General features: G+C 34.9%; 1 protein-coding gene across 8 annotated transcripts in view; it reads left to right on the plus strand.

Moving 5' to 3' along the window:
* ERBIN (erbb2 interacting protein) overlaps positions 1-19,512 on the plus strand; it is a 179,477-nt gene that overhangs the window by 145,342 nt on the left and 14,623 nt on the right. For 5 of the 8 annotated variants that reach the window (XM_072605104.1, XM_072605107.1, XM_072605105.1 and 2 more), the window contains 6 exons: positions 242-415; positions 1,892-2,074; positions 3,317-3,431; positions 7,178-7,358; positions 9,229-10,798; positions 19,259-19,402. In XM_072605104.1, coding sequence (XP_072461205.1) covers positions 242-415; positions 1,892-2,074; positions 3,317-3,431; positions 7,178-7,358; positions 9,229-10,798; positions 19,259-19,402 — 2,367 coding nt within the window. The remainder of the gene's footprint in view (positions 1-241; positions 416-1,891; positions 2,075-3,316; positions 3,432-7,177; positions 7,359-9,228; positions 10,799-19,258; positions 19,403-19,512) is intronic. The other 3 variants (XM_072605106.1, XM_072605108.1, XM_072605109.1) reach the window with 1 other exon arrangement.

The raw sequence follows: 19,512 nt of genomic DNA on the forward strand, positions 1-19,512 counted from the left end.
TTGACTTTCCTCCTGAAAGAAAGGGACAATTGAAAGTCAGTTATGCTTTTTTTAAAAGAAATTATGAAGTTACATTTTAATGCCTTGTGAAATGATATACTATTTTGTGATAAGAGTAATTTTTGAGTACTCGCTAATTGAACTTTAACATTTTGAAGTATACCTTTTTTTTGTTTTATCACAGTAGAACTGTTGATATTTTTACTCTCAATGGTTTCATTTTATTTCCTTATACATGTAGGAGGGAAATCTGAAGAGATATCCAACACCATATCCAGATGAACTTAAAAATATGGTCAAAACAGTTCAAACGATTGTCCATAGATTAAAAGAGGAAGAAATGACGGAGAATGCTGGGAAAGATTCACAGCCACAGGACGATCAGCAAAATGCCATAAGAGATGTCAGTATAAAGGTTAGAGAAATAAGTCACCTTGGAATTCTGAAAGAGAAACAAAAACGTCTGCTCCTACAACTGCTCATCTGAGAGGAGGGCATGAGCAGAGAGGGAGAATGTGTTGGGGTGGGACTTGTAGGGAAGGGTACTGTAGCAGCAACCTACAGAAATACAATATTTCAGAAATTAATAACTTTTGAAAAGAAATACGCCAAAGTTGTGCCAACTGGTATGCCTCAGTAAAGCAACTCACTCTGATAGTAGGATGGGTGGTCAGCAAAAGTTGTCATAAATAATAGTGAGTGTTGGGGTGAAGAAGAGGGAAAGTTAGTAGTTAAAAGCTCTTATTCCATTGATTAGCAATGCCTTCTGTGGTTGCTTTTTTGTAACATTGCTATCTGCTTATCCTGAAATACCCATGTCAAGCATATATATTCCAGGTGTGCCCCTGTGCTCAGTTTCAGTAACTGAATTTGCTAATATTTTAATGATGTCATCCTCAAGTAAAGAACTCCCTGATATGGTATAGGTTGCTATTTAAGATCTCTTATAAGACCTGTGGAAACCCAGCTTTCTTTGTATTCTTTCTTTGATTCTGCCTTGATGTAGTTGCGTTTACTTGCACTAGTATTTAAATCTCCCGCTCACCCAACCATATGTACCTTTCCCCTCTTCTGGACATAGGTGCTGTACAACTCCTTGTTTAACTATTTGTTTTGAGCAGCTTAAAAAGTAAAAACACATCTAATGATTTGATATGTAGTTTCATGTTTGTAGGAAGTTAGTTGTAGAATTTTATTTCATGATAGTAAATTTTGTTACTCACTTTAAGCAAACTTGATATCTGTTTTTAAATTCAAATTAAAGAACAACTTTTCATTCTCTAGGTTTCCTTTTAAAATTGTTAATTCATTTAATATACTTAAATTAGACCTAAAAAAGAAAAATATTTATACTTTTGTTTTCAGAAACATGGGGTATAAGTTTTTAACAAAAAGCTAGTTATTTAGCCCTAATTCTTACTAATCAGCCATGTCAAATAGAGTCTTAATGGAACATTCTTGATCAGAAGTCAGGGCAGTTCTACACACTCAGAGCCCTTTGATTATATAATGAGATTAACAGATCCCTTATCAGCTTTGCCAACAAGGATTATACAACTAAATAATTTACCTGAAAAGAATATACATTGCAGAAAGAAAAAGTTGTTTGGTTTCAGGATAACCAATAACTCAAAAGATCAAGAGGTAATGCTACATATAGCCTTTTTTACATCCTGGAGGAAAGCATGGGCTAATGAGCATCATGCATGACACATAACTTAGGACCACTAATTTTTTAGTTTTCATATAATATATTTTTACTCATTGAAGCATAAAGAAATCCATTTTAATATTGATGACATTTTCCTCCCAGAATAAGATAGTAAATTAATTTTGAAATTCTTAATTGAATTTTGAACCAAAATTATTTGTTTTTGTTTTCTTTTATTAGACTTCAGAAACTACTCCAATAAAAAGCAAAGAAGAAGATAGAGAAAAGTATATAATGGGAAATTGTGTACAAAAGATCAGTGAGTCTGAAGTTGAGAACAGTGCTGGAAGTCCACAAGTGATCCCCCAAGGTAAAACTTCTGAGAACACAAAGAAAATTGTCAACCAAGAGGACTTGCTTGAGGTATGATACTGTCTGTGCTGACTTTTCTGCCATAGTGATAAGGGGAGTCCCTTTAATTTCATATTGCATTTGTTGCCATTAAGGACAGAAGTGTTGATAATATAGAGCCAACAGTGTATGAGAGTTAACATGACTGCTAACAGATCATTGTATTGCTTTAAATTTAGTTGTTTTCAACTTGGATTTTATCCTTGTACTTGAGTGTAAAGAAGATAAGCAATTTGACAGAAGTTTAATAGTCTAACTTTCTAAAATACTAAACAACCAGTATAGTTTTTATTTCACCTATTTAAACTGAAAGCAAGGAAAAAGCAGTATCAGTATGATGCAATATATTTCTCAGTTAAGTGCCCTTCCTTGCAATCACCATAATATGGGGTTCATTTTTCTTGAATATTTCCCCAGTTTATTTAAAAGGGAATTTTTCCTAAAAGACTAGCATAAGCCATTATGCTTTTTTCCATTTTGGGGTCTTTGAGCATATTTTTATTTACTGTAATGCTGTGGATTTACAAGTGTACCTGTGTTCCTGTGAACGTGTAAGTTTCAGAGTGCTTTCAGAAATTTTATTTATCTTCATAGTATCTGAGAGCCTGGGGAGAGGGAAAGTAGAGAGAGCAGAGAAAGGAGACTTTTAGTTTAATTGGTATGGGGACTTTGAGTGTAGAAGATCTCTGTACATATGCTGCCTGACTTCCTTTCTGCAATTTGCGATTTTTAAAGTTGCCCTGAACTGAAAAATTACGTCTTGCCTCTGCTCACACTACTAGTCTATGTCTGAGACTAGAACTGAACTCACATCTTTCTTGTGTCAGGCTGCCACTGATTTGTGAGATAGGAAGTGATATTTATAGATCTCTATTAAAATGGTCTTTGTTACATGGATTTTGTCAGTGTGGTGGATCAGATCCCATGCACATGAACCCAGACACCCCCTCACTAAGGTCAGGTATAGAAGTAGTAAGAAAGCACCAAAGACAGATTTCACTGACCACCTAATTTGACTTAGAACCTATTATCACCAGCTGTTTAGTGTGTAATGAAAAGTAGACGGTGTGCCTTTTGCCATGTGTGCTATAGGTTAGTTGTATCATTGTATATCCCAGTAACTCAAATCATGACATAAGCATTCTTCCTTTCTATTTTTGTGGTTCTTTTACTTTGATTACTATACATTTAATTTGAAAAATTCCTAAGAAAGTCTAGTAGAAGTTTAAGTAAATAGTTTTCCTTTTTAAACAGGAGTCTGAAGAACTTTCTTCTGATGAAGAGATGAAAATGGCAGAGATGCGACCACCATTAATTGAAACTTCCATTAATCAGCCAAAAGTGGTGGCACTTAGCAATAACAAAAAAGGTTAGATGTTGAAACAAAATACCAAGAATAAATGGTTGGGATTATATACCACTGAGATATGAGTATAATGTAATTTAAAGTGACATTACTTTAAAAACTTGATTTAGTTGGGATTTAATATTTCCTAATTTGCTCCTCTAAAAGTTTTGATTCCTTGACTTCCTCACTTTAAAGAAAGGTTATGGAAATTTATTCATTTATCTAAGTTTTTCCTAATTTTCTATCCTTTCTCTTACATGATTCATTGGATATGTAAAAAAGAAAATTTTATAAAGCGATGTCTAGTAATTTTCCTTGTATAACTTTTGCAAGTTAATGTTGTAACTATTAATAGTATCACATCCTCTTAGAAAGATATTTGAAAGACCTATAATTTAGTCAGTGTTAAGAAACTCCAAAAATAATGTCTTAGTAAATGATTCCTAGAGAGTTGCCTGTGGCACATAGGGAGTTTTAATGACTTGATCTAGAGCTAGAAAGCTATGGCATAAATAGCTAGAAAGTTTCCTGTCTTATTAGGTATCTTACCAGGAGTAAGTTATCCTGACTTAAACTTCTAATTACATTAAGAGAAAAATTACTTCAATTATTGCAAACCCTTACCTGTGAACGTGGAAGTTTCAGAGTGCTTTCAGAAACTTTTCATTTATCTTCATAGTATCTGAGAGACTGGGGAGAGGGAAAGTAGAGAGAGCAGAAAAAGGAGACTTTTAGTTTAATTGGTATAGGGACTTTGAGTGTAGAAGATCTCTGTACATATGCTGCCTGACTTCCTGGTAGACATTTTTCAGTTAAGTTTTTTTCTTTTTCTTCCCAGATAGTTGAGGATTTAGTCTTTTAAATCCCAAGGCTTTTATTTTTACAGTTTTACATGGAAACTTTTATAAAAGATTTATACACAGTTCCCCAGCATCTTAAATTGCTTACAATTTAACCCTTCCTAGATAAATTGAGAGCAATTATTTTAAATATCAGTTGAGCTCTTTAGTACAGTTATTATTATCTCAGGAGGTTTATCACCTAGGCTTGAAGTCTTGGTTTCCGTTCAGCTCCTCACATTTATCCCACATAAGATCTATTGTTAGATCTTCCCCTTTACCACTTCTGCAACATCCTTTGTCTGTGGTCCTTTTCCCCCACTTACAGCTGCTGCCTGAGGTGATGCCCTCCTCACCCCACACTTATAGCTGAGATAGCAACTGTAAGCATCTATCTTGATGAAAGCTAATACGCAGATAAAAGGAAAGTGAAATAGGCCAATATATTGAGAATATATACTCCATTGTAGAAATCCATGAGCCAGAGAGGGGGAACATAGCTGAGATTATTTGTGGGAGGGAAAAAAGCAATACTGTGACCTACAGATTGCCTAATAAAAAGGATTATAAATTTATAAACCAGATTACAAAGCATGCATGGAGAACTGATATAATTTAATTATAGACCTAAACTATCTGAATGTGTTCTGGTCCTAACCCTGCTCCTCCCCCATTTCTATCTCTGTCTCTCTGCCGAAAGCAGAAATGCTGATAGAGTCTTGTCTTGATTTAATTCTGTTTTAAAATATGTGTTATTGATAATTTTTGTCTTTACAACCAAAGTCATTCCCCATTCCTAATCAGTAAACTAGACTGAATTGTACCTTGTAACAAAATGAATTAGAAAAAAACTTTCAGTACTGAGATGATATAATCCCTGTACCTTTCTTCTGTGTTGAGAGTATGTTTCATTACCTTTTCTGTGAATGTACTTGTGTCAAAGACATTCTTGATGAAAGTATCAGAAGAAAACAGTACAAGTTAATTATAAGTAATTAACATAGCAGGCCACATGTTTACAACCATGGTGTTGATAGAAAGGTACAGAAAACACAGAAATTTCACAAAGATCCTATAAATCTTTACTTCGTCTATCCAGAGTATAACCAAGAATAAAGAAAAAAACAAAGAGAAAAACTACTTTTTAGAAATCAAAATAGATGTCACCAGGTTCATACATTAAAACCCTTATGATTTACTCTTTAAAGAGGACTTCATAGCCTCCTCCTGCTATTTACATATAGTTGTAACAAGCTTGGTATTCTGTTTTCCCAGAACAGAATGGGTTTTTTAAAAAGAATAAAATAAAAACCAGACCTGTAAAGATCTCCTGGTATAGAAATTGCTGATACAATGCAGATTGTCCTTGCTCTGCAACTTTTATTCTTAGAGAGTTGCCTTGGCCACTTAGAGGTTCAGTGATCTGCCCTGGCCGTACTCCATGTGACCAGGTCACTTACAGATCAGAAACAGTAAAACAGAAAAGGGAAATGGGAATGCTATTAACCCTAAGAGCAATGAGAAAGGTTGCTGGTAGTCCAACAAGAAGATAGAAAATCTAAAAGAGAGATATGTGCTCAAAAAGCACAGTAATCTTTCATTATTAGAGCACTGGCATTAGCAATTCCTATTAAAGTCAACAAGCAGTTATTAAGCATTTACTGTTTACCAGGCACTGTGCTAAGCAATTTGGGTACAGAGAAATGCAAAGACATATAAATAACCATGTACATAAAAGACATGTACAGTGCAAATGAAAGATAATCTCAGAGGGTCAGGGAGGCAGGCAGGGGCATGGAGAGTATCAGGAAAGGCCTTCTTGCTAAATCTTGAAGGAAGCCACAAAAAAACAGATGAGGAGGACATTGGAAGTATGGGAGGAAGGGCAGAGATATATGAGAGAGAGAGAGAAAGAAAGAGAGAGAGAGTGTACATACTATCAGGTAGGCTGTATAGCTACATCAGAGCATATGTATAAGAAGATTGGAAAGGTAGAAAGGGGACAAGTAAAGTTGGGAAGGGCTTCAGAAGTCAGAGGATTTATATTTGATCCTAGCGGTAAGAAGGAATCAGTTGAGTCTAGTGAGTAAGTGTGGTCAGCATGAGATGATTTGGTTAGATCCATACTCTAGGAAAATTAGTAGGCACAGACTTGAAGTAGGGAAACCAATAGGAAGGCTATTGGAATATTCCAGGTGAGAGGTGATGAGGGCCTGACCCTGGGTAGTAGTTATGATTAGGAAAATGGGGCTATATAATAGACATAAAAATAGCCATGATAATATTTGACAACAGATTTGGGTGTGTAGGGATGAATATGAGTGAAGAGTTGTCTGATACTAAGGTTGTGAACCTGGGTGACTAGGAGAATGGTATTATACATATTCGTTTGAGAGCTCAGTGAAATTAAAGTCTATTTAATCTCCTTGAGTTAAGCTCTGTATTTCACATTACTATTATTATCATAGGCTTCATTTGTGTATGATAGCATAGGCCATGAGTGCCCCAGTTCTCAGTATTGTATCATGTGACTTACGGATCATCTCCATTGTTATTCTTAACTGCCATACAGGATATCCTCTGTATTCGTTGTATGTTAACAGTTTTCTCTTTACCCCAATGTGATTTACAAGCATAATTAGAAAGAATATATGATAGATGTTATAATGTATTTAGTGACATTTTGGAAATGTACATACTATAGCTTTATTATTTGATTAGTAACAGTTAGAATTTGCTATTTCTTAGTCTTTGTATGAATAAGATATAATTTTTAAGATTTCCTTTTATAAACTGCTTGCCCTTATCTTTGAAGATTCTTCCCCCCAAAAATAAGAGAATATGAATGTAATTGTATTTTTATGTGAAATGCACTGCCTAAAATCACATGGTAGTATGTTGTATTGATCTGATAAATTTTTCTTCCAGATGATAAGGATACTGATTCTTTATCAGATGAAGTCACACACAACAGCAACCAAAATAACAGCAATTGTTCCTCTCCATCTCGAATGTCAGATTCAGTTTCTCTTAATACTGACAGCAGCCAAGACATTTCATTGTGCTCTCCACTGAAAGAAACACATATTGCTGTTATTTCCAAAATAAGGTCTGTGAAATCTTCAGAATAAATTGGCTTATATGTCATAAGATAGTAAATAAGGGCCCACTAGTGCTAAATGCTATAAAGTTTTTTAAACAATTCCTTGTATGATTTCTTTATTTCATCACTAACTGTACATATAAGTTTTTACTCTTCTTAGTGCCTTTTATCTGACTAAAGACTAAAAGCAGATTTTTGGCCTGTGACACATTGCTCTTAAACTACGTATAGATAGCCAAAGTGGAACAGACAGTTAAATAGCCAGTGCAGCTGCCTGGTGTGCTATTAATAGCCAGTCTGACAAATTCTGACCAAAAAAAATTTTTTTTAATTTTCAAATTTAAAAGGATTTGTGGGAAAGGGAAGTATCATGGATTATTAAATCAAATTCATATCATGATTGACCATCATGACTTGTTGAGCTTTGTAATCAATGTAATTAAGGGGAAAAAAATTTGTTAGTCATACTCCTCCTTTAAAATGATTAATATGTGATTAATAGTTCCTTTATGTTGGTGTTTATTAAATATGACTTTTTAAAAACAAACTAAAGTGTAGAGGAAATTAGTAATTTTTACCTAGTAACAATAAATAATGATAATAATTTTAAGGCCTCACTAATTAATGTACCAGTTAAGCACTCTGAAGCAAGGGAGAAATAACTGTTTAAACACCAGTCTGATCACTATTGAATTAAAGTTTACATTGAGTTAATATTACACAGTATTACATTACTAAATTATATTCTTATTTTTTCAGGCATTCTGAAGGAAAGCTATTTTGAATCCTTTGATTTGAATAGTTTTAAAACAGACATTAGCAGTAAATGAAAATAAAGATGTAATATTTTCCAATCCATAGGGATAGAGGACCCCCAAAACAGCCCCTTTTGTATATGGGAACTAGGTTGAAAACCCTGTCTAGGGAAAGTATATCTGTATACATTTCACATATTGACTCATGTTGCACTGTTATTTAATAAGCAAAGATGAAAATTGTTCCATTTCATTTGCCACAAAATAGTGATTTTAATTCAGCAACAGTGTGACTGATCTATGAATTTTTCTGTTAAATTTATTGACATGCAAATGTTTATACTCCTTTATGAATCATGTCGCTCATATAATGAACTAAAAGCTAAGAAAGCTTACTACTATATTTCTATGGAGCTAATTCCCTGGTGGCTTATTAGTAAAGAATATTTGTTTTATTCTATGATGCCTAAGGGGAAGATAAACTACCAAAGAAGGTTTTGGAGATCAATAATGTGAATGTTCGTGTTAAGACTGTAAAGGTATTTTATTTGTTTGATTATGTAAGCATATATCTTATATAATTTTTGGAGCAACATTTGTGTGATTAAGTACAGCATAGTAATATGGAATTAAAAGACTTAAGTTCCCTTGTATTCTCTATTATAGGTCTTTAGAAAATTATTTAGACTATTCATTGCTAATTTCATCATCCACATATTGGCATAACTAAAAACTATTTGATATGAATAATTTGAGGATCCAGCAATTTTCCATGATTTTTTTTCTCCTTAATATTATAAAAGTATGAGATGGAAGTCTCTTAACCTTATGAAGGCATCTACCCCTTTTCTCCCTACTTTAAACTATCTCATTTTATAGCATTTCATGACTTTAGTTTATTCACCAATATAAAAACAGGAAAGTAAGTCCTTTTTTTCTTATTTCACACAGATCTTTGTGACCGAAGCTTATTGTTAATAGCCTTTAGATTTATACTGTTGTTTTAATCTGACTCTATACTTTTGATTTTTAAAAACTGAAGACAAATGACTAATTAGATCTTAATTGCCAACATTTATAAAAGCTGTTTTGTCATTTCAAAGAATTGTTCTTTGTTTTAGGCAAGAAGATGAAAACTTTAATAACCTTTTGCAAAATGGTAGTGATTTAAGCAACTCAACAGAAGAAAAATGCAGAGTCCATGAGAAAAAAATTTTCAGTTTGACCGATTATGATTTGAAAATTGAAGCCAGATTGGCTCTATTAGAGAAGGATGTTGATATAAAAACCACTACTGAAGATTCTCAAAAACTAGACCAGATCAACAGAAATCTTAATAAAGTCACAATTAATAATACATTTCAGTCAGATACAATGGAAAGATCAAAGATAACGCAAGAACTAGGATCAGGAAAAGGCCTTTTAATTAATAATGCCAAAGAGAAACCTGAGCTCTTGGAAAATGGAAATAAGTATCCAAATTTAGATACTATAAATAAACTTAATGGACATTCTGTAGACCTTGCAGAACTTCCTCAGAGTACTGAACCACTAAAGGACCCTGCCCTTGATTCTGAGCCTTCTGTGGATATGTGTGTTTCCAAAAGTACTGAAGATTTGTCCCCCCCACGAAGTGGACCAGTAGGAGCTGTTATAAAATCTCATAGTATAACAAATATGGAGACTGGAGGACTGAAAATATATGAAATTTTGAGTGATAATGATCCACAGCAACCAAACTCAGCAGTTAAAGCAGTCTCATCTGGCATTGATGGAAAAAACATAGTTCGGAGCAAGTCAGCTACCCTTCTCTACGATCTGCCTTTGCAAGTATTTGCTGGCTCCTCCTCATCTTCTGACTTAATGTCATGTACAAAAGCCATATATAAGTTTGATTCAAATCACAACCCAGAAGATGTTCATATAGGAAGAAGTTCTGGGACATCTGGTACACAGTTTGCACCTCAGATGTATGGTCCCCCACAATATAATGTCCAGTACAGTAGCAGTGCTGCCGTCAAGGATACTTTGTGGCATTCCAGACAGAATGCCCAAGCTGATCAAGACAATTTACCTCCTTCACATCTTCTTAGATCAGAAAGCACAGAAAACCCTAATTATGCCAAACATTCTGCAAATATGAATTTCTCTAACCATAACAATGTTCGAGCTAATGCTTCATATAACTTATATCCAAGAATGGGACCAGCAAGGCACATGGAAATGTGGGCAGTCCCACCAAATGACAGACTTGTTCCTGGAGCAGGCCGAAATACACTTCAGAGACAAAGTAGCATCTCCTCTACAGGTTCTGTAAATCTTGGTGACCCAGGCCCCTCCAGGAGACCCCAGATTCCTGAGGGAGATTATTTAACGTATCGAGAATTGCATTCAGTGGGAAGAGCTCCCCTGATGATGTCAGGATCACAGAGACCCCTTTCTGCAAGAGCCTATAGCATAGATGGTCCAAATGTACCTCGACCTCAGAGTGCTCGACCCTCTGTTAATGAAATACCAGAAAGAACTATGTCGATTAGTGATTTTAATTATTCACGAACTAGTCCTTCAAAAAGACCAAATCCAAGAGTCAGTTCTGAGCATTCTTTATTAGAACCTCCAGGAAAAAGTAAAGTCCCTCATGACTGGAGAGAACAAGTACTGCGACACATTGAGGCTAAAAAACTAGAAAAGGTAACTCAATTATCCATTTTCTACGTGAAAAATGTTGTTTTGTTTTCTTCTAATCAAAATGATTTTGCACTGTGTGTGCACAGGTTTGTCTGTGTTAAGACAAAGTAAAATGGTAGTTAAACTTATTTATTCTGTATTGAGATATAACATTGGGGATTCCTTTTGTGTGTGGATTGACCCCAGTGCTTACTTTCAACTTTCAAATTCTATGATTCCATCAGAATGGGATTGCCCACTCTTCCCCATTTGACCACTGAGGCACATTCATGTGGGTTACATCTGTCAAGGCAGACTCAGAGCCCTGGTCCTTTCTTCCCTCATGTTTCTTAGCACATGCTAATAGGTTAGGGAGTTGTGAATTTTCTGTTTTGCATTAACATTTGATGACTATTTTTCCATCAAAATGAATATAAAGGGAAGTTGATCACTATATCACATTATAAGATTATGTAAGATTTTACTGCTTAAAGCTAGAAATACCAGTTAACAAAACAAAACAAAAAAATAGTGCAAATAGCTTTTATAATTGTTTTCATGTTGCCTCATGTTATACAAACTAACCCTCTTCCTGACACCTCATTGGTTTTGTGCCCATTAAAAACTTGTAGGGACCTATTCATTAGACTGTAATCCTAGCTTATTTTATTTCACTTAACTTTATGGCCAATGAGATGTTTGTAAACACTATATCTATGAATTTGTGAGTTTAATCTTTAAAAGACATTTATTCACTTCCTAGAAAACAACCCTAGAAATGCAACTCTGCTATGCTGCCATCATCACATGGAGGGAATGCCTCAAAAGTGCAGGGTGCCATATATTTGCCTATAATTGATTCAAATACTTACTGATTTAAAATTGTTTATTTTCTAATCCATTAAAAATAAAACTATGAAATATCTGAATATTTTAAGTAACCTTAACCAATCATGCATAAAATTCTATCTTAGCTAAACTCTATAAAAGCCTATATTACAACTGAATATTTTTCTCACTAACCTTAGTTTTTCCTTTACCAGTTTAAACCTTGTCTTAAAAACAAAAATTTCACATCAGCAAGGCTTTAGCTTTGGAGTTAGCTCAATTTCAAAGCATTTTTGATCCTTCATCATGAGCCAGTTTCTTTCTCTCTCTTAGTCAGAAATAATCAATATACATTATGCAGGTTATTTGAGTTAGGACAAGGGATGTTGTTAAAGCTTTTCAGCCTCCGTAGAAACCTTGTCTCTTTTCCCTACTCTAAAAGAAAAGAGAGCTAGGGATTTGCTGCTAATAAAAGTATGAAAGCTCTTTTACATACTTTTCCTCATTCAAAAGTGTATTACCATTTTAATAGACCAATCAAACTACACCTTCCCTCTTTCCATCTTTGACCAGAGTACTTCCAGTAAATGTGAGTTTCATTGAGACAGGGACTCTTTAGGTGATGGAGTTAGGAAATTGAACTATAAGATAAGACATCTGGAATAGCCACTGTGCTGAATGAGATAAGGAATCTACAAGACCAAGCAGTGGTGGCCCAGTTGGGGTTGGAAGCAATGCATTTGTATTCAGCCTGATGATCATGTTATCTTGACATCCTCCAGCACTACCCAGTCACTTATGAGTAGCAGTACAAGTTGGGGAGGATTACATAGGGTTAACCATTAACAGAATGGAAGTTATTGAAGGTCGAAGGGAGATGGCATTGTTGATATATACTTAATGAGGAAAGAGAGGACATTGTGAAGTGGGTCATCACTAAGTCAAAACAGTGTGTAGCAGTTGAAAAATGAAACCACAGCAGCAATGATCCTGTCCCTTCTCAGAAGGGGAAGCACAGCTTGTTCTTCACATAGCATCTGCCACATTTAGTGCTTCCAGTTTAACAAACATTTACTAATTGCAAATTGACAATCATTTAATTATTCAGAGTTGAAATAAAGGACAATACCTGTCCAATAATAACTGTTATACAGATTATATAGTGTTAAAGCGCATGGGACAGACCCAGACATAGTGAGAACATCAAGAAAAGAGAAATCACTTTGGGGGAACAGTGAAGATTTCATGGAAGGGATGGCACCCAAGTTTGGCATTGTGAGAAAGGAAGAATTTCAAGAGGAAAGATGTGCAAAGAATGAGTAATGTCTTGAACACAGACACAAGTTCAGGATGGGGCAGGTTGAGATCAAGGGCATAGCATGCAGTCATGTTTGACTGGGAAGTAGAGTATGGAAGATGGAGCCAAATTTTTTTGAGAGGTGTGGAGGATAAGTGGCCCTTGTCATGTGAAAAGTTTGTGATTCTTTTTGATAAAAAAACTAAACAACTGTTGAAGGTTTTTGAGGAAAGAAAGGATATGGTAAGACCTTCTTGTTAGAAAAATTACCCTGTCAGTTGTATGTAGAATAAATTGGAAAGATTGAAAAATCAGAGGGAAGGAGATCAATTAAGAGGCTTATTACAGTACTTGAGGTAAGAGTTACCTCAAGGAGTAACTTGAGGACCTGAACTAGAGTGGCAGCAATGGGATGTGTAAAGGAGAGGAGGAAAGGAAAGGAAGAAGTGAAAGATATTATAAAGGTAAAAATGATGGGGCTTAGCAACACAATGGGTATGGAGGTTGAGGGAGAAGAAAGAATCAAAAGCTGTCCACGCAAAAGTCAGGTTAAGAGGTCGATAGAGTTAAGGAGGCAAGATGATTTCAGTTTTGTATATGTTGAGTTGACAGAAAGATATTCAACAAACAGTTGGAGATATAGATTTGGTAATCATCTGAATAGATGTGATGATTAAAGCTATGACTGAATTGGTTTCTAAATAAAAGAATTTAGAGAAAGGAGAATTTGAGGGGTTGGGGATGGATATAGAGAATGCCCACATTTACAAAACAAGAGAAAGAAAAATTGTCAGCTAAGAAACACACCATGGAATCCTAGAAAGGATAGCCCAAGCAGAGGGAGTGGTCCAAAGAGAGGTTATCATATTTGATGATAAGGTCATTCTTAGAGCAGTTTCATTAGAGGTAGAGAAAAAAAGTATGATTGCAAGATGCGAAGGAATGATTGGGGTTTGGCAATGAAGGGGGATGAAAGAGAAAGAATATGAAATTTTGAAGATACATGATAAAGTATGAAGTGGAGGCTTTTCTTTTAAAGATAGGGCAAAGGATAGATAAGGGAAGGAGCCAGTAGAGAGACTGAAGATGAAAAAAGAGAGGATAGGGAGAGTAACTGAAGGAATATGATCCTCGATGAAACTTTAGATTATGAATGGCATCAAGGGCACAGATTAGCTTTGACACAGAAGAGGACCACATCACTTGCCTCAATAGGAAAGAAAAAGAAAAAAGTTAATCACATAACTTTTTATGTGTAGATCTTTTCAATCAAATAAGAGGCAAACTCATGCTGACAGATTGGTTTATAAATTTGAGTAAAATAGAGAGAACTTGGAGTGATTGTGAGGAATGCAGTTGTGAAACTTTAAAAGATGAAGCTTTGAAGAGCTAGTTGAGGGGAAAGAATAAGTTCTGTAACTGACCTAGTCAACTGCATGACATCCTCCGGTATTAATAGGCAGGTTGGCAGGTCATGATAACAGTATACATGAGTGTGGGCTATGCAGGGTTGAAACAGAGTGGCAGTGGTAGAAGATTAAAGGTTTATGATTCAAGGACAGAAGTTTGTTCATTGTTGAAATGGTCCATCTTTTGGTGGGTGATACCAGTGTTCATCATTAATGAACTGGGGAAAAGGGAAGGAATCAAAAGACCACCAGCAGTCACAATAAAACTGAAGGGCATATGTAGAGGCGGAGTGGGAAAAAAGAGATTATAATCAGAGAGAAAGTTCTGAGTTCAGGATTTTTATAATAAGAAGTCCAAGAGAAGTTGAAGGTGTGACCACCCTTGGCAGAGTGAGAGTAGAGGTGAAAGTTTTAAGAATTACGGGGAAGGGACTGTTTGGAAGGAGCAAAGGTTACCAAAATGTTAAAAAAAGAAAAAAAGTAGGTCATCAAAGCATTTCAGAAGCATAGAAGAGAGGACAAAATGAAGGTAAGTCAAAAACTCAGCTAAGCAGGACAGCTTTGAAAATAACTTATTAAGTATATTATATACTTTCAGATTGCCCTCATATATTGTCTATACATCTTGGTGTATACCTAAATATTTACATATTGTCTCCCCCTTTAGAATGTAAATAGAGTACTGTGAGGAAAACAAAAGAAATAAGTTTTCTTCCTGTCTTGTCCGGAAGACAAGATTTATATATATGAAACAATTCAGAAGAGTACCTTAATCCTTTGAAGATCTGTGATTTTTTTCAGCATAGTTATATCATTGATATTTCAAAATTGTTATAGCGGAACAGTATGACAGACTTCTTTGCACTTAACTAGTCAAATGTCTAGACAACAAACATAGAATGCACCACCAGACATGTATCTAAATGATTTCTAGTTTAGTAGGATTTAGTAGGATACTACTGCCATGTTGTTGTTGAGTTGTTTCAATCATGTCCAACTCTCCATGACCCCATATGGGGTTTTCTTGGCAAAGATACTAGAGTGATTTGCCATTCCCTTCTCCAGCTCATTTTACAGATGAAGAAACTGAGACAAACAGAGTGAAGTGACTTGCCCAGGGTCACATATCTAGTAAGTATCTGAGGCCAGATTTGAACTCAGATCTCTGAACTCCAGGCCTAGAGCTCTAACCATTCTACCACCTAGCTGACCCTGTTATAACTGTGCTATTAAACAGCCTTCACGAATTGAGGATCACTTTCGTGTCACAGTGAAGCATTAAAGGAGAACTACAGAGGAAGTAGAGAAATAGTACAATACAGACAATTGTCATAAACCATATTTTATGTTATTCCCATATATTCCATTGTTATGCTGCTGCTAACATATGAGACTATGGGGGGGGGGGGGGGCGTCTACAACCATGAGCCTAAAAGGTATATCACCATCTGAACCCAACACTAGAAGGCTACTGCTGTCCCTCCAGCATGCATAGCTTCAGTTCCTGGGAGTGTGATAGAAGGAGCAGGGAAAATAACCCAAGGTAGTTACTTATGTAGCCTTCCTTCCAGGGAACATTGTGAAAAGTTCAAAAGAAGTTCATGTATAAACTCACAACATTTATGTACTGATTTTATCTGTAAATAACTGACAACTTCTTGAACAATGTTTTAAATGGGTTTTTTTGATATTTTAATGTAGTTGACATAATAATTACATATGAGCATTTAGGTGATAGTAACAGCACTTTCTGGTCTACATTTACTTGTGCATAGTATTTGAAAAGTACATAATGTTTAGTGTTGCTTTTAGTTCTGTTAGTCTGATAAGTAATTTTCCTAAAATAGGCCAAGAAATCTAAATGGATTATGTTAGATATGCTTTCCATTTTTACAGTGTTTACAAAATGAATTTAGATTACACATTGTCACATGCAGTTCAGTCTCAATTAGAATTTGACATTACATTTCTAGACCTAAATTTGGTCCATCAGTATATGAAATATTCATCAGAGTATGTATTGTGGTAAGAAAAAAACCATAATTCCATAATCAGATTACTTGAAGAATGCACAGGATTTCCCCAGCACCACCTTTCCTATTGTCCCAAATTTTCTTCACCAAATTCAGCAAATATATGTTAACTGCTAATTTGTAAGACTTCTCCTTATTTTACATTTGTTCTGTGTAATGGGATAAGAAGCAATACCGGTTTATTTTCATGGAGACTACTCAAAATCTCATTTAGTTCACTTAAGGAGTAATTTATCCTTTTTTGCATAAGGTACAATGTATACATTATTTACCTTATGTGTTATAGACAAAGCCCATGCCTTTTCTTGGTGAAGAGATTAACTCCTAAAAGATTTTTTTAAACCTCATGTTTTTAAATGGGAAATCCATAAACACTGATGTTTTCCTTTTGGGGGCCATTCAAGTTTCCATCTTGTTTTGCTGATGGTGACGGTACACTTGGGTCAAAGAAAAATGTTCTTGAACGTCAGTCAGTCCACAAGCATTTATTAATCACCAGCTGTGTACCAGGGATTGGAGATATTAAGGCAAAAACCTCTGCCCACAGTTTGCTTGAATTTTATCAGGGGTTTTAGTAAATAAGATGCCAACAGCAATCTTGTTACTGTTTATGGGCAGTGTTTTTCTACTTATTTTTATCCCAGTGACATATTTATGGAGTTTTAAAATTTGTCATGTCAGGTATGGGGAACAATCACTTTCAGCCCCACAGAAGTGGGGGACGTAGTAGCATTGTGTGAGACTAGAAGGATAGAATCAGGCCGGATTATTAAGTGATTTAAATGCCAGATAGTCGGATTGATATTTGAGGAATTGCTTGACATGATCAGACCTTTGTTTTAGGAAAATGACTTTGATAGTTGTGTGAAATAAATATTAGAGTGGGGAGACACTTGAAGCAAATAGACCAAAACTGAGGCTATTTCAAATGGCCAGACAAGATGTGATTAGAATTGTCTTCAGCATCCTGCTGATAAATATTGGTGATTTGGAGGTAGCATGTAGAAACTTGGAGAGAAGAAAAACTGAATGTGCACGCTATAGACTGCAAGGTTGAGAGTTTGTCTAACTACAGCCTTCCTAGCTTGTGAAAGCAGGCAGCATGTGAATTTCAAGGGGTCGCTTAGTCTTAGCAATCAATGTTAATATTAGGTCTGTTAATATATGGCCAAAACTCCATTTCTTCTTCATGACTGCTAGAAAGTAGGAGATCCTCATAGATTCAAAATACTCTAATCTGGCTCCTTGCTTCAGTAAGGCTTTCCAAGAACTACAGTCTCCACTTCTGTTCTTTTAATTTTTCTTTTGTACACACACACACCCTATTTTTCAACTCTTATGCTACACTGCATTATACACTATTATATATTTTGAAAGGCCTTAAAATTTGAAACTTCTCTATAGTAGTGAAAATGGCTATCCATATCCATCCATTTACATACATACATACACATTGTCTAAAATACTTGATCATAATGCGTGTGTCTTCCTAAATTTCTCAGTTGTAAAAAGCTCAACATTTTAAACTTGTGTTAAAAGGATTGTAAAAGTATACAAATTTTGTAAAAAGAATATCAAGGTGTAATATTTGTTTATTTTTTTCTTGCTTAATGCTTCTGTTTTTAGACAGTTATAGTTTTAAGGGGAACACTGACCCCAGAGTAAAATTTCACAAGCTTAAGTAACAACATAAATCTACTCAGTGATTGTAGACGTTCTATTGACTGTAGAATAACAATTCTGGGGACTAGTTGCCTGTTTTTTCTTGATATGTTTTCTTCTTTTTAATTTTTGATTCATGTGGAACTTATAAAATGTTGTGATCCTTGGTTAATTGCTTTAAATTTTTCTCAGTGTTAACAATAATAGAAATTTTAAGTCAATTCACATTTTTCTCTGTATCTTTATACTTTTTAATATTTGCTTCCTGAGGTAAAATTTAGGAAAAAGAATTATAGATAGGTTAACTGCAGTCAGAAATTTTACTGTCTCTAAAACTACACAGATAAACTTTTAATTTTGTCAAAATTTAAGATCTATCATTTGGCAAAATTCTTGTTTATTAGTTAGCCTGGGCATTGCTGTCATTTGTACTTATTAATTGATTCAAAATAATATGTTAAAAGGTGAGAATTTATAAGTAGATTTACTGTATTATATCTATCTAATTATTCAGTTTTCATTAATGGCCAATTAAAATGAAATACTAAATGGATATTTAGACATTAAATGTTCAGAGAAGGGAGTGATTGCCAGTAGGAGCTACTCGGAGATAGGTTTATTTCATTCAGGATATGGAACTTGAACAGGGCCTGTAAGAATAAGTAGAATGTGGATAGATGGAGATTAAAAAGAGAATTCCAGGCCAAGGGAACACAAATGTACACAAGTGTACACAAGTGGCAAGCATGGCTGAAGCCAGAGGCCTTTAGGGGCTGAGAAGAAGGTTAGGGCATATGCTTTTGAGAAAAGCAGGTATGTGCTTTAGGATTAACAGCAATTCATAATTGTGTCTCAGTTTATAATATTGATAGATTGGGATAGGATAAGATAACAGGTTCTTTGGTACTCATGTGATGGGCAGTGGTTTCTGCTTCCTAACACTTTGTATAAGACATATTGGGAATAAATAAATTATTATTATTAAGTATGTAAGCACTGTTTTATGTACTGTGTCCTTTAATGCTCAAATATGTAAATGATTTTACTTACATGTAATTTCTATGTACTTTGAAAGTCTTAATTTGTAATAGGCACCAAAATAACATGCACAATGGCATCAACACTTGACTTGTTTGCATGGTATAACTTCTGCATGACATTGAGTGTACTTGTATATAAGTCTATGTATATAACATGTCCTGTGGTTTTTGCATGCTGCACTAATCTCTGTTAAATCTGTCCCCTTTTTATTCAGAGCATGCTGTCTAGGTCCTTTAATTCCAATTTTGCTGCAGTAAGCAGCTTTCACTATGGCAGCTCTAGGGATCTGCACGGCAGCCAAGGCAGTGTTGCCTTGAGTGTTGCAGATGGAAGAGGTTCTGGTGGGCACCTTTCTCGTGTGAGTACTTATAGTAGATTAGTCTTTTCTGTACATAGAAGACAAAGAAGTTTAAAGTGTTCTGTTCATCAATAATAAAGTGACTTTTCTTTTAGTTAGGAATCCTGATG

Source organism: Notamacropus eugenii, chromosome 4, assembly GCF_028372415.1.
Source record: "Notamacropus eugenii isolate mMacEug1 chromosome 4, mMacEug1.pri_v2, whole genome shotgun sequence".
Classification (NCBI taxonomy): domain Eukaryota; kingdom Metazoa; phylum Chordata; class Mammalia; order Diprotodontia; family Macropodidae; genus Notamacropus; species Notamacropus eugenii.